The sequence below is a fragment of the Talaromyces proteolyticus genome (assembly GCF_021365285.1).
Source record: "Talaromyces proteolyticus strain PMI_201 chromosome Unknown BGW36scaffold_7, whole genome shotgun sequence".
NCBI lineage: Eukaryota > Fungi > Ascomycota > Eurotiomycetes > Eurotiales > Trichocomaceae > Talaromyces > Talaromyces proteolyticus.
The window spans coordinates 1,678,439-1,692,612 of NW_025764283.1; the positions used below are offsets into that span (position 1 = coordinate 1,678,439).

At 45.7% G+C, this 14,174-nt stretch overlaps 5 protein-coding genes across 5 annotated transcripts; 2 read left to right on the forward strand and 3 right to left on the reverse strand.

Moving 5' to 3' along the window:
• Positions 1-1,069: 1,069 nt before the first annotated feature.
• On the forward strand, positions 1,070-3,476 carry BGW36DRAFT_360320 (uncharacterized protein; the record flags this gene model as incomplete). The annotated part of the gene is made up of 6 exons (XM_046214165.1): positions 1,070-1,236; positions 1,306-1,504; positions 1,566-1,996; positions 2,056-2,407; positions 2,448-2,532; positions 2,731-3,476. 6 exons carry the CDS (start codon positions 1,070-1,072, stop codon positions 3,474-3,476), a joined length of 1,980 nt encoding a protein of 659 aa, XP_046071423.1.
• A 502-nt stretch (positions 3,477-3,978) lies between these two features.
• On the reverse strand, positions 3,979-9,030 carry BGW36DRAFT_360321 (Pfs, NACHT and ankyrin domain protein; the record flags this gene model as incomplete). Its single annotated transcript, XM_046214166.1, has 3 exons — positions 3,979-7,847; positions 7,920-8,093; positions 8,145-9,030. 3 exons carry the CDS (start codon positions 9,028-9,030, stop codon positions 3,979-3,981), a joined length of 4,929 nt encoding a protein of 1,642 aa, XP_046071424.1.
• Positions 9,031-9,603: 573 nt separating this feature from the next.
• Positions 9,604-10,164, reverse strand: BGW36DRAFT_428496 (uncharacterized protein; the record flags this gene model as incomplete). The annotated part of the gene is made up of 2 exons (XM_046220558.1): positions 9,604-9,978; positions 10,030-10,164. The coding sequence occupies 2 exons, from the start codon at positions 10,162-10,164 to the stop codon at positions 9,604-9,606; spliced, it is 510 nt and encodes a 169-aa protein (XP_046071425.1).
• Positions 10,165-11,501: 1,337 nt separating this feature from the next.
• On the reverse strand, positions 11,502-11,894 carry BGW36DRAFT_360322 (uncharacterized protein; the record flags this gene model as incomplete). The annotated part of the gene is made up of 1 exon (XM_046214167.1): positions 11,502-11,894. One exon carries the CDS (start codon positions 11,892-11,894, stop codon positions 11,502-11,504), a length of 393 nt encoding a protein of 130 aa, XP_046071426.1.
• Positions 11,895-12,252: 358 nt separating this feature from the next.
• BGW36DRAFT_381101 (uncharacterized protein) lies at positions 12,253-12,886 on the forward strand. Its single transcript, XM_046216392.1, has 2 exons — positions 12,253-12,550; positions 12,607-12,886. Exons 1-2 carry the CDS (start codon positions 12,320-12,322, stop codon positions 12,637-12,639), a joined length of 264 nt encoding a protein of 87 aa, XP_046071427.1. The 5' UTR covers positions 12,253-12,319; the 3' UTR covers positions 12,640-12,886.
• The last annotated feature ends 1,288 nt before the right edge of the window (positions 12,887-14,174 follow it).

A 14,174-nucleotide genomic window follows, 5' to 3' on the forward strand; every position in this document is an offset into this window, starting at 1 on the left:
CACAATCATCTTGCTTTACAAACACCTCAAAATCCACGTCAATTCAAGCGCCAATCAAGTATAATTAAAAGGCGAATTAGCCAGCACAAATCAAGCCCATTAGAAGCTATTGATCAAGCAATTGATCGGATTTTGTCTAAAGCTTATGAAATAAGTATAAATGAGCTTCTAATTGTACAAAAAGAAGTTCATGATTTACGGGCTGCAAATGAGAAAGAGAAGCAAAAACGTCGACAGTCTAAAAAGCAGATATCTTATAAACAAGGCCTTACCAGAGAGGAAGCTCAGGCGCTTATCCAAAGTCAGATTGAGGCATCTCAAAGTGCTATTACTGTTCCGGCCGAGCCTGAGCTTCCAGTCTCTCAGGTGCGCGTACGCCGCCAATTTCAGTGTAGTGAGTGTGGTATTCTTGGGCATAGAAGACCTCAATGCCCTAATCGTACTAGTAATTAATTTTTTGTATGTAATTATTATGTGGGCTAGAAATTGAACTTTCAAATCAATATAGAACGCGTTTTCGGGCGGAAGTGGCCAACTCGGGGGTGGATTACGTTAACTAACGTAATCGGACACCCACCCGCCACTGACACCGACCCGCCAATTCAAATACACATACAAAATGCCACTTTTACTACTAGAATAGTTGGACCTGCGGAATCGACGCTCAAAATGACCGCTACCTTGGCCTGTTACGGCGTCATTTCACCCCGTCACTCCCCACGAGAAGCCCGCCGCTTTAAGGTCTCGTCACGTGCGTCGCACCTGATTCGCTAGGGGTTAGGGTTAGTCAGTGGTCAGTTCGACCCTCGCCCTGGACCATCGTTGTGGTCGTTTGCTTCTGCATCACAGCAGGGCAACAGGATGATGACTCCGACCGGTCTGGTCGCTCGCTATATAAGATGGCACCGGTTTCCCCCCCTCTGCCGTTCCATCCATCCTCTCACCGGCCTACCCTCCTCTCCCTTCCCCCACCCCCAACCCCCGTCCATTCCCAGATTGCAAGTGATTCGTAGCATGAATCACTTCCATTCCCTACTTTTCTCAGACCCTTGGAAGTACCACCTTTTCCATGGCACCGCCTTTCCTTCCTCCAGCAAATCCCCAAGAGCGTCAATACTGGACGGACCCAATTCTCTGTGAAGAAACCCGAGCCAGGCTAGAGTACTATCGAAGTCTGGGGCGGCTTCCTCCCAACCACAAACCGAAGATCCTTGAAGGTATTGCCGTTGTTGAACGGTACTGGTGAAAGTAAGTATTTCACACTCAACCCCTCTGCAAGTCGTTCAGATGACTGACCGCCAGTAGATATTGCATCCAGTTTAAGGAAGAATATGTTTACTACCTTCTCTCTGAGGACCAAACCATCTATATGAACTTCTTTGACTGGATGGATAGAACTTTCTGTAAGAAGTTTCTTCAGTTGTATGACGAATACTGGCGGCGCCTGTGTCAGTATTTTACCTTGCTTGCCGAACGCCCTATGAATAATGACGTCCACGAACAGGTGCGACGAGAATGCGGTTCTTCTTTGACCTGACTAGATGCCTGACTAACACGGAATATAGTTTCTTAACCAACGATTTCCTGCTGAACGCAAGATCTCTCGACGGATGAAGAAAAAGAACACACTAGATGTGGGTGTCTTCTGTATTTTGTACCGCCACCACTGGGTCCATTCGAGATTTTTCCGTCATGGGAGCATGGTTCTCCAGTTTGCCACAATCCAACTCTGGTCTTCTATTACTGGGACCCGACCCGATGTTGTTCTTCTACAGAAAGCCTTTCTTCCCAATAACATATCTCTGGGCAAACGAAAACGAGGCCTGACTTTTCAAAGCGATATTCCGCAATATATGTCCGCTAACGATCTTCTAGGCTCGGTGTGTTATCGTGATATTGAACTCTTCTACCTTAAGGATCCGGACAGCAACCGCGATGTCCTATGTGCCATCATCGAGTTTCGCAACCTGAAAGGCCGGCCTGAAGGCGCTGATGGGTAAGAACTATACCTTGTCGCCTACAGACTCCGACGACAATGTTAATGCCTGTTCGTAGAACCAAGTTTTTCATGCATGGTGATTATCAACTGTCATATTGCCCGATCCTGCAAATCGTCTCGTACGCCTTTCGTGACAACACCTTCGTCAATACTGCGCTATCACCGGAAACCATATGGCGGCTCAAAGTTCCGGATCCGCTTACTTGTCTTCCTTTGCGGTGGAAACCAGAGTTGCTAGATACCCCCCTCCTTCGGCATGTCCACCGCACAGAATACAGCTACGAACTTCACCCATCTCTACCGATTGCATATGCCTCTAGCCGAGATGGGCTGCGGGAGTTGGGTCGGGACGCAAAGTTCGAGGAGGATGTTGTCCACCACAATTATCGGCGCTGGGCTACAAACGAGGTGAATCATATGTCCCTACCTTGGCGGAATTATGCTGTAGATGTTGGGAATATCCTTTGTGTCTAACGTGCGATTCACAGGGAATTTCACCAGTCAGGAGCGGCAAAGAGTGCTCAGCCAGTCAGGTGATGGGGTTTTTGAAAGGCACTACCAATCCCAATATGTCTAACGCGACCTGCAACGTGTTGTCCTTCTCCGGCCGCCTCAGGAGAATCTCCTCCAGGTTGGCGGGAGCATGCTCAGGAAATGGGATCCGTCCGCTCCCTCCTCTGAACTGACCGAGGTGCAGCGTCGCACGATCTGCTAGGACCCCCGAATCTTAGAGCTCCGGCAAGCTAAGAGAGAGGTGATGGAAGAGATGCGAGCCCTGGCTGGTACGAAGACTGGGACTAAAGACCCGGTCCCTCATCTCTATCAGCAGCACGAATCTTTTTCCAAAGACCTTTCCCAACGGAGGAAAACCTTAGCCAAGAAAACTAAGGAAAATACCAGGAAGGATTATTTTTACAATGCGCCCATACTCGAGGTCGACAGACAGATTAACGAACTCCTTGGTCAGGCGGACCCTGAGGACCGTGACGGTGACAGTCCCGATCATAGGAAGTGGGAACTGCCTATCCCTGAATACATCTTCCCCGAGCGGGCACGGCTGGTTGAGAATTTTTACGGGCCGGATGCAGAGAACTTTGAGGACAACAAGCTTCTTGCAAGACGTATCCAGACGACCAAAGATATGGTTGCGCTCAGTAAGCTCTGTGAGCCGAATCGGCGGGGCAATCGGGTCAACTGGGATTTCGATGGTAACGAGTCTGAGAAATCGGAAGAGCCATTGACCCCCAAAGAGGAGACTCTTGACTGTCCAACGGATGTTTGCATCATCTGTTACGGTCTATCGCGCCGTTCAGCATCCAATCCGCCTCTACATCGATTTCCTCCTAAGCGACAAGATTCTCTCCGTCGTCATCTCATCGATTGTCACCTCGCTAATGTAACGGCCGGGTTAGCACCTTGGTTGCCTCAGGCGGTTAAGGCGGCTAGGGCTGGGGCTAGCGGGACACGTGGCACGTAGCACGTGCCCCACACCGGTTATCTATCCGCCACACGCGCGGCTGTACATAATTCTTTCCTCATACTTAGAATTCTCGTTCAATGATACCATAAATTCCTGTTTATGCCGATCGTAACAAAGCGCCGAGAAATAACTAATCCGTAACGCCAATTGGAAATTAAATTTTGAGCTATAGGTTTCGATTTCCGATACTCGTCAGTAACCTGCCATCGTTAACTTGTAAACTACGCCAGTACGATTGATCGTAGTAGTAACGGTGTATTATGGTTAATTTCAAAAGTTTGGTGAAGAGAGGACATCCAAGGCCTGAGCCGTGGTCCAATACGCCAGAAAACACCTAGGCTATCGATCAATGTGAGATGATTCATATCTCAGGTAGTACTGTAACTGCATTTTGAACATTCTGGGGGTTTTCAGCATTGTAAAATGACCGGTACTGCGCGAGAGGTAAAACAAGACAAGAAATTGGGCCAGTTTAGTTCATGAAGCTCAAGGATACATTTCATCGAGAGAAGCTTGAAGAACAAATATTTCCATACTCTCCACCCTGTGCATTGACATCGGCCCCCTTCTCTAACAGGACTTTCACAATATCGAGATGTCCTAGAGAAGCAGCCTGGAGAGCATTTCCATACTGTCCACCCTGTGCATTGATATCGGCCCCCTTCTTTAACAGGACTTTCACAATATCGAGATGTCCTAGAGAAGCAGCCTGGAGAGCATTTCCATACTGTCCACCCTGTGCATTGACATCGGCCCCCTTCTCTAACAGGACTTCCACAATATCGAGATACCCTCTGTGTGAAGCAGCCTGGAGAGCATTTCCATACCATCCACCCTGTGCATTGACATTGGCCCCCTTCTCTAACAGGACTTTCACAATAACGAGATGTCCTAGAGAAGCAGCCTGGAGAGCATTTCCATACTTTCCACCCTGTGCATTGATATCGGCCCCCTTCTCTAAGAGGACTTTCACAATATCGAGATGTCCTTTTTGAGAAGCAGCCTCGAGAGCATTTCCAAACTGTCCACCCTGTGCATTGGCATTGGCCCCCTTCTCTAACAGGACTATCACAATATCGAGATGTCCTATTAGAGAAGCAGTCTGAAGAGCAGTGCCATATCGTCCACCCTGTACATTGACATCGGCCCCCTTCTCTAACAGGACTTTCACAATATCGAGATGTCCTAGAGAAGCAGCCTGAAGAGCATTTCCATACTCTCCACCCTGTGCATTGACATCGGCCCCCTTCTCTAACAGGACTTTCACAATATCAAGATATCCCATTAGAGAAGCAGCCTGAAGAGCAGTGCCATACTCTCCACCCTGTGCATTGACATCGGCCCCCTTCTCTAACAGGACTTTCACAATATCGAGATGTCTTAGAGAAGCAGCCTGGAGAGCATTTCCATACTCTCCACCCTGTGCATTGATATCGACCCCCGTCTCTAACAGGATTCTCACAATATCGAGATGTCCTAGAGAAGCAGCCTGGAGAGCATTTCCATACTGTCCACCCTGTGCATTGATATCGGCCCCCTTCTCTAACAGGACTTTCACAATATCGAGATGTCCTATGTGAGAAGCAGCCTGAAGAGCAGTGCCATACTCTCCACCCTGTGCATTGATATCGACCCCCGTCTCTAACAGGACTTCCACAATATCGAGATGTTCTAGAGAAGCAGCCTGGAGAGCATTTCCATACTTTCCACCCTGTGCATTGATATCGGCCCCCTTCTCTAAGAGGACTTTCACAATATCGAGATGTCCTCTTTGAGAAGCAGCCTGAAGAGCATTTCCATACCATCCACCCTGTGCATTGATATCGGCCCCCTTCTCTAACAGGACTCTCACAATATCGAGATGTCCTAGAGAAGCAGCCTGGAGAGCATTTCCATACTGTCCACCCTGTGCATTGATATCGGTCCCTGTCTCTAACAATACTTTCACAATATCGAGATGTCCTAGAGAAGCAGCCTGGAGAGCATTTCCATACTCTCCACCCTGTGCATTGATATCGGCCCCCTTCTCTAACAGGACTTCCACAATATCGAGATATCCTCTGTGTGAAGCAGCCTGGAGAGCATTTCCATACCGTCCACCCTGTGCATTGGCATCGGCCCCCTTCTCTAACAGTACTGTCACAATATCGAGATGTCCTAGAGAAGCAGCCTGGAGAGCATTTCCATACTGTCCACCCTGTGCATTGATATCGGTCCCCGTCTCTAACAGGACTCTCACAATATCGAGATGTCCTAGAGAAGCAGCCTGGAGAGCATTTCCATACTGTCCACCCTGTGCATTGACATCGACCCCCTTCTCTAACAGAACTTTCACAATATCGAGATGTCCTTTTTGAGAAGCAGCCTGGAGAGCATTTCCATACCATCCACCCTGTGCATTGACATCGGCCCCCTTCTCTAACAGGACTTCCACAATATCGAGATGTCCTTTTTGAGAAGCAGCCTGGAGAGCATTTCCATACTGTCCACCCTGTGCATTGGCATTGGCCCCCTTCTCTAACAGGACTTCCACAATATCGAGATGTCCTTTTTGAGAAGCAGCCTGGAGAGCATTTCCATACTGTCCACCCCGTGCATTGATATCGGCCCCCTTCTCTAAGAGTATATCTACACTCTTATAATTTCCACGCCAAGATGCGTATTGCAGTGCAGTCGTTCTTGAACTATCTCGGTGATGAGGGGTACTGCTACTCTGCAGCAATAACCGAAGGATTATGTCGTCATGTCCATTCAGGGCAGCTAAGTGAAGAGCATGCATCTTAGGCTTGTATTTGTACGGCATCGTTGCCTTCCAAAATACTGGAAACCACAAATTGAATCGTTCCGCGGTAAAGTCATATAATTGATATGCCGCCTCCGCTATTTCAGTTATTGGGGATGATACACCTCGGTAATGATCGGCCCAGTTCTGTGACGAATACTCTAATAAGTGTTGTCCACGTTCTCCTCCAGTGAGGATTAGATCGTCCATGAGCAAGTATCGGACGCAAATTTGAGTCATTTTGATTTCGGTTTCGCTTGGTTCAAGATACCATTTGAAACTGGACGACCGCTCGGCTTTCTGGACGAGAAACTCTCTTGCTGTCTGATGAATGAGATATATCCGAGAATCTTTGATGAAAATAAAAAGCCCACATAGCCGCCGAATTATCTCACCAAATTTGCTTACACTAACGCCTGCATCTTCTGCTATTCGCTCGCGGCCCAATGACACTCCCAAGGCAATGACCATTTCCTGGATGGTCAATGGACGTCGTGCACCAACGATGATTTGTAAAATTGTTCTCACTGTCGCTTCTTTCTCCGGAGTGACTCGATCTAGAATTTTTTCGTATGCCGCATCGACTGTTTTTGGAATCAAGGGAATTGATTCTTGATTTGGCCACAAACTATCTTTGAACGTCGTCCGAATATCATCGATCGCCAAATAAAGCCATAAATAAGTCCGATGCTCCATATAGAGAAGCTCTCTTTCTAGTCTTTCCCTTGTCTGAGCACTCAGGTCTAAACTTTCGTCGAGCTCGGCAACTTTAATTTTCACAACCAGATTAATTTCCTTATGGATCTGATCATTCTCCTCTTCACCGCGGAGGTGGATATGCGGGAACGATTTGGTCACTGGCCGAAAATGGTCTTTAATATCATCATATGGTCGACTAGTAACAATGAATTTCAACCAATTCTTTTGAGTTGGCGGCTGATGATGAGCATGGTACTTCTGTAGCTTTTCAATGAGCAGATTCCGGTCTTGTCTTCCACACTCATCAAGAGCATCAAAAACACAGATAGTATTGCTTGATGCCAAATCAGACATTGCGGCCATGAAAATGCGCCACAGGTCCTCAACTTCATACTGTATCTTTTCTCGACTCTTTTCCCAGAATGGTAACGCATGTCGCAGTAGTTGAGGCTGTAAACTGAAAAGTTGATGAAGGACAGCACACAACGCAGTGGCAAGATTGTTCTGCTCATCATTATCCTTAAAGAAGAAATAAACAATCGTCACTTTCGGATCAGCGGCCTTAAGGATGTCGTCAACCAATGATTTAGCAAGCACTGATTTACCGCATCCAGGATCAGCCGAGATCCATAAAAGGTCATTGTTTGTAGCTTTCCACCAGTGTAGATACTCGACACTGTTCAAGACCCACTCACAGGTTCCTTGGACTCGATCAGGATTTCTATTTTTATGTTTCTCATAGGTCGATGTCTTGAAGGCTTGATGGCAGTGACGCTGATCTTCTGTTAAGTTTCTCTTGACTTGTTCCTGGTGGTGGTTTTCGCGCTGTTCGAAAGCCTTCCCAAGGCCGTGATTCAAATCTTTGAGCTGCTTAGAGAATTCAGGTACTGGAATATTAAATGAGTATATTTTAATATTCGCGGTAATACATATCATTATACTTGAAGTAAACTACGTACACTGCTTGATTGGTGATAGCATTGAGACACCTTGTCCAGGAATAACCAACAACAACTCTTTGGCATATAACGCGGCCGTCGCAGCGGCATATGGCTGCCAGATCTTGTTCTTATGGGAGTCAGCGTAGTCACAGATGCCTCGAATGATGAGGCAGGGGAACGAATCCATCAACCCTAGGACAGAAGTCAGCCATCGACATTTCCCAATGGGATCAGACGACTCACCAGCAGCCTCCATCTCGAAACATAAAATATTCTCCTTCGACGCCCACTGATCTCTAAGGATTGCATCCTTCATCACTTGATCAGCAGATCCTATCGTTCCATAGTGAATCTTTGGAGCCGTCCCAGACCGTTCTTTCCTTCTTATCAGGTTAACATTATCGGGCCCACAGCAAGCTTTGCACGACCTTTTTCCCTCCACATGAACAATATTAGGTTTTAAGAGACGGTCTTTCTCGAAACCTTGATGCTGGAATTTTACCTCCATGGCCGGGTTTTCTGACACCATTTGTGAAAGCAGCTCGGGAATCTTGCTGCGTCCGCGTGCATGGTCAGCCTTCAGCCTAGCAACTGCATTGAGCACTATACGTGGAGGCTTGTTTAGCTTCCCACCGGTATGGATAAATTCCTTTTCCTGTAGTGACTTGCCAAAATCATACTGCACCACAGCTTCGGTTGATTTGGAATGCAGGCTGATGACGACATCACCAAGTCTGACGTCTGGTATTTCCTCACCGTCTGACTCATCGCCAGAATCGTTTTGCCCATTTTTATGACTGGGATCTTGTTCCTGAGCGCCGTGATATGGTACCCCTCCGCCAATCCCAACCATCAATCCAAACCGGATTGATGGAAAGCTGCGGACCATGTCTCTCGCAACAGTCGCAGCAGATACCTTGCCTGTTTCTTCTGCAGGAAGGCAAGCAATCACCACATTATGATCGCCGGTCCGGCCGAGGAGATACGAATTCGCGTCCTGTGGGTCGGCCGCTGGCAATGCTGGATGCTCTTCGTCCAGCATTGCTGCTGCGGCCACCATCTCCGTCTCTGGTAAAGCGCATATCCATCCAATCGTGTAATCTTCGTGCGAGAATTGCTGGTCAGCCATGATTTGGGCTTGGGAGGATCATTTGTCGAAGCAAAGAATTGATTAAAGCGTGCGTTTTTTGAGTGCTAAATAGAATTCGATGAGGCACTCCTCAAAGAGAATTTACTTTATCCAGCAACTTGAAATCGGCAAGGCTGACACCAAGAATATAACAAGGCTGGCTCAGTCCGCGGGGCTGGCGGTAAGCGAATATTCATGATTGGCTGTCACTCGCAACTGTGCAGCCTATTGGAGTTGGAGAGACAGCGATTTATTGAAGAAGTCCAAGCAAGCAACGGTTATAATCTTGTTGAACCCAACACATCATAACGTCGGCCTTTCACAATTTCCACTGTCAGACTCAGGACAGTCCGTGGCTACTGGGGCAAAAGGTACGATGCGGGGCGGGACACAAGTTGTCTGCAGTGGATCAACCAAACTTACCGGGAGTGGGGCACACCCCCTAGTTATCGTCCGATGGATCCGATCGGTTATCTGTAAATGTGAGGCATCAACATAAACGATATGACCCTCAATCATATTCAATACATTCATTCACTCAGCCTAGTTTTTATGAGAGCAAAACCAGCTTCATCAGTGGCCAGAGAAATCATTCTCCTTAGCCGCTTTCTTAAGGTACTCCACGCACTCCAGATCAGGAAGTGTAGTTGCAGCATGGTGCAGTGGAAATTCCCTCTGCAGCGTTGATAAAGTCCTCTGTCCGAGCTGGATTCCTACTCCATAGGGGATGATATAATCTCCCATTCCCGGCTCATATTCCCGGTCGTCCAAAGGCTCGATCTGAGGATCAAAGTCCCTGTCGGGGATGATCGACTGTGCTCTATGATTTGGATGGAACGAGTATGCAAAATACGGTGAGGAGCTGATGCGTCGAAACCCGAGAGATCTATAGAATGAAACAGCGGTGTTGCTTGCTTGAAGGTCGATTTCATTTTTCTGGTGCTTTGACTTGCCGACTTATTGAGGCTCGACATCCTCAGTAAGCCATCCAGGTATTACAATCGCATGGACTCTGCTCAAATTCTGAAACTGCGTAACCGAGCCGAATCCCAGAGCAATGAACCCGGGCGACATGTCTCTTGGCTTTGCGCCAGCCCCACACTTCTCACTGACCACGAGAAACTGTTTGACCATCGCGCGTCCTATACCTGGTCTATAAGCTTCATTACTCGGTCCGATCGCCACGCAACCATGATAATGACTAAGCTTTCTGTTTGGACAGCAGGAGTAAATGGGGTCGTGATGAAATCCTCAATCCAATCAAAAACCCAACCGAGTGACGACTGAGGTCTCTAGACAACATAGTTAAAACTAAACAACAGATCACCCGTCAACACCACCAGCTCATCATTTGCAAAATACCTGTTTTAATGCGCCTTTATCCAATATTAGTAAAATTACTCAATACAACTGTGAGTTATTTTAGTAAACCGGCATGTCTTGACAACACTCCTTGATTTCTAATCAGTTATGCACTATGAGGCTCTGTTCTCTGACCATCATTCTTGTGGGACAACTTAGAGATTTCCTTTTGATCTCCAAGTTGCCCCACTACTATAGGAGGAATGTTGACATGCTAAGCAATATTCTCAGTGCATCATAGGCTTGCTCCAATGAAGAGCATGATCTATACCACTTCCAAATTTGTTCAATCAAGTTTGGTCAAAGAAAGAAGACATGTGGGTATGGTTTTCGAGATCGGTCCACGCAAATGACTAAGCTCTTTGATTCAATGTATAACTTAGTTAACTAATTATACATGCAAAAGAGCATGAGTATGGAGAGCATACAGCCTGAAGAATTTAAGCTTATCCCGCTATATTCATATCCCCTGAGCCTGCCTAACAGTTCTTCACTGCCACTGACTTGGATCGAAATAGATCCTCTTTTTTTAATTTTTTAGCTTTCTTCTTATAGTATGAAAGTTCTTCCTCCTTGGCAACGGTGCAACTTCCTTAAAAGATACGGGTTCATCAAGTTCTACTTTACTCTCCTCAATCGGTTCCTCTGGTTTCTCAACGCAAAGTTTCATCCACGAGTCCTTTTCTTGGCCACTCAGTTTTCAGGTTCTCCAGAAAGTTATATTGATATGAGGTCGCACAAAAATTTTATACCATCAAGTTGCTGTAGTATTCTCTTTCCAGTTCTAGTCAGAGTGGAATTCGAATCAGAAGTCAGACACAATCCCTTTAGGTTTTCAACAACCGATCTCGTATTCAAACCACGAAGGGCAAGTTCTGCCTTTTGAATGTCATCTGTGAAACCCAGATTAGAATATAAATTCAAGCATTTAATAAAGATCACACTGACCAAGCATATCTCTCAATCTGGCATCTTTGTATAATTCATGAAAAACCTCTTTTACCCGATTTAGCTCGGGCATATTGTTTGATATAACGATTTTAATCTCTGAAGGAGTATAGAGTCTTCTCTCATCTATACAAAATGGAGAACCTGTCAGCTTTTTTAACCTATAGATCGTTCATAGACACAAAGATGGAAGCAGACAAACCAGAAAGTTCCTTCGATCTAAAGAACAAGAAGAACACATGCTCGTCATGCCTCTCATAGTGTTCAATTTCTGGCAGCTTCCCTATCAAAGCAGCAAAGTAGCCAGCCATAGAGAATTTCCAACTAGAGTCAAACAAGTTGGTAATTTCTTGTATCACACCCATCTTATCGTGCATTTCTTTTAATGAAATTCGTGATGTTATTGATTGTGTCATGACCATATTATCACGAAAATCGAGGACTGGCTTGATCCACCCTGGCTCCTCTCCGTCAGGAGGACGTTTGCACGTTACTTTAAAATAAGACTGGAGTATATACAGTCCTCTGTCAACAATCATTTGACCAGTAATCATTTGACAGTTGCTAATAATTTTCAAAGAGCCTTCTGTGAGGTATTCTCTGAAATAATATCAGTCTTATAGATTCTATAATCCTTTCAGGTTTTTTGGCAGAGAATGATTATCAAACTTGTGCCTCCCTAGTAGCCTTGCTCTATAACATCGATATCAATCGGTGAAGCTTCAACTCACCCACATCTAGTCTATCCAGACATCCCCGGACACGGCCCTGCCAGACCATGTTACACGTATTTGAATTGGCGGGTCGGTGTCAGTGGCAGGTGGCTGTCCGATTACGTTACTATATTAACCCACTTCAACACCCGCTGGTAGAACCCGACCGTGTAAAAACTTTTCAACACTACTTACTACAATCACTGCCAGTCTATCCTACCTAAAATTCTCTCTCACCTATAACTTTTGACCGTCCTTCCTCTTTGATGAAGTTCGGTGCTCCCAAAATGGCAAACTACCGTTACTCGAGGCTGAAAAACGACTTGAACGAGAATGAGCTCCAACAAACTTCCGCTGGACCTACCACAAATTGCAAGGATGATTATTGTATAAGGGTCCTAATCTGCTGTGGAATTCTTCTCGTGTTCATTGTTGCTCTCTTGGTACTGTACTGCAAGGGGGAAACACACTCTGTTTATCATCTATTTTGTGAAATGGTATGCACAACTTCAAAAACAATCTACGTTTCTCTACTAAATTCTTCCTCACATAGGGGCTAGGTTATTCCCAATGTTCAAAACCATGATTTCGTGGTGATAGGCAGTTATTGCCCTTTGGTGTGATGATATATGGCTCTTTCTATGGATATCAGTTAATAAGTACTAAAGGGTTGAAAAATGATCGGAAATTTATTTGGTGGATGGCTGGAAAGACGAGAATCTTGAGCACCATGAGGTCACAGGGTGTCATTATTATAGTCTCCGTGAGCTTGGTCCAACTGGGGAAGTTCTCAGTGCGAGTTTCTGCAATGATATCTTAGCTGAATATCGAGGGCCCGTATGGTTGTGGCTAGAAAGTCCATACAACATTCCTAGCGACGACTAAGATGGATCTGAATTCAAAAATATGGCCGATGTATTACCCAACCTCCTTCATTATCTATCATACTGTTTTATTGGATAGACTGGTGCTAATCGAAAGCCATTTTCTTTCACATGAGGTTTCCACGGGGACTGTTATTGGATAAATATATTCCAAAGCGAAGACCATATTTGAGGTTCTGCGCCGCAAATTTCTATAGATTTGTGTTCAAAAACATAGTTTGCTATGCTACGTGGCCACTTTGATTGAGTAGACCCCAACTGATCTAATGCCATGTTTCTTTCATATGACGTCTACTCGGAGAATATTAAAGAGGGGTAGTTCACGCTAGACCTCATCCAACATATTCTCATAAAGAGTAAATGATGCTATTGGGCGAAATCTCTAAGACATTGATGGTATTTGATTTACTGCGCCGCAAATTTCTGCATGGCTGTCACACCACAATATTGAGGGTCATGGACTCAGCTCTATGGATTTTATATCCGATTGGTTGCTTGATGCTGCCCACTAGGTATATTTATAGATTTTATTTTCATGTTTGGGACTAAACAGTTCAGTCTTTGCTATAATCTATTCCCTTCCGTAGCAAAATCGCTCTCTGATCGACTATACTAAGCACGGTCTCTTATCAAACCCTGCAAGTTATACGCTGACAAATCGCATAATCTGTTGGCATGTCCTACGCATGGCCGTGTAGAGTAGAAAGCATATCTTTTGTATAATTTTTGAGATAACTTCAATATAAGCCTCCTATACCTATATAATTAGAACCGATAGTTACTTCCTTAATAGCATTGCTCTATAGACTCGATATCAAGTGGTGAAGCTTCAACTCACCCACATCTAGTCTTTCCAGACACCCCCGAACACGACCCTACCCGGATTGTGTTACACATTCTCGCTTCCATCATACAGAATTTTCACCATCGTGCTTAACACAGTAACATTTTCCCTACGGGTTAGGTAATTTTCCTCTGCTTTAGTTGCTTCTTTAAAGGTGGCTTGCTGTATGCACATGCTTCTCGTAATATAGTTGCTCAAAAGGCTGAAGGCTAAGATATTTGAAAGAAAGTTTGATAAGAAGACGTACTGTGGTGCGCCATTCAATGAGCGTCAATCGCTTGTTGGTTCATGGCCTAGTGGAAGATCATCACCGATCGGCTTCCTCCACTTGATACGTTCGACCCCCTTGATGCTTGACTAGGTCAACTCCGATCTCATACCACTTGTGGTGAA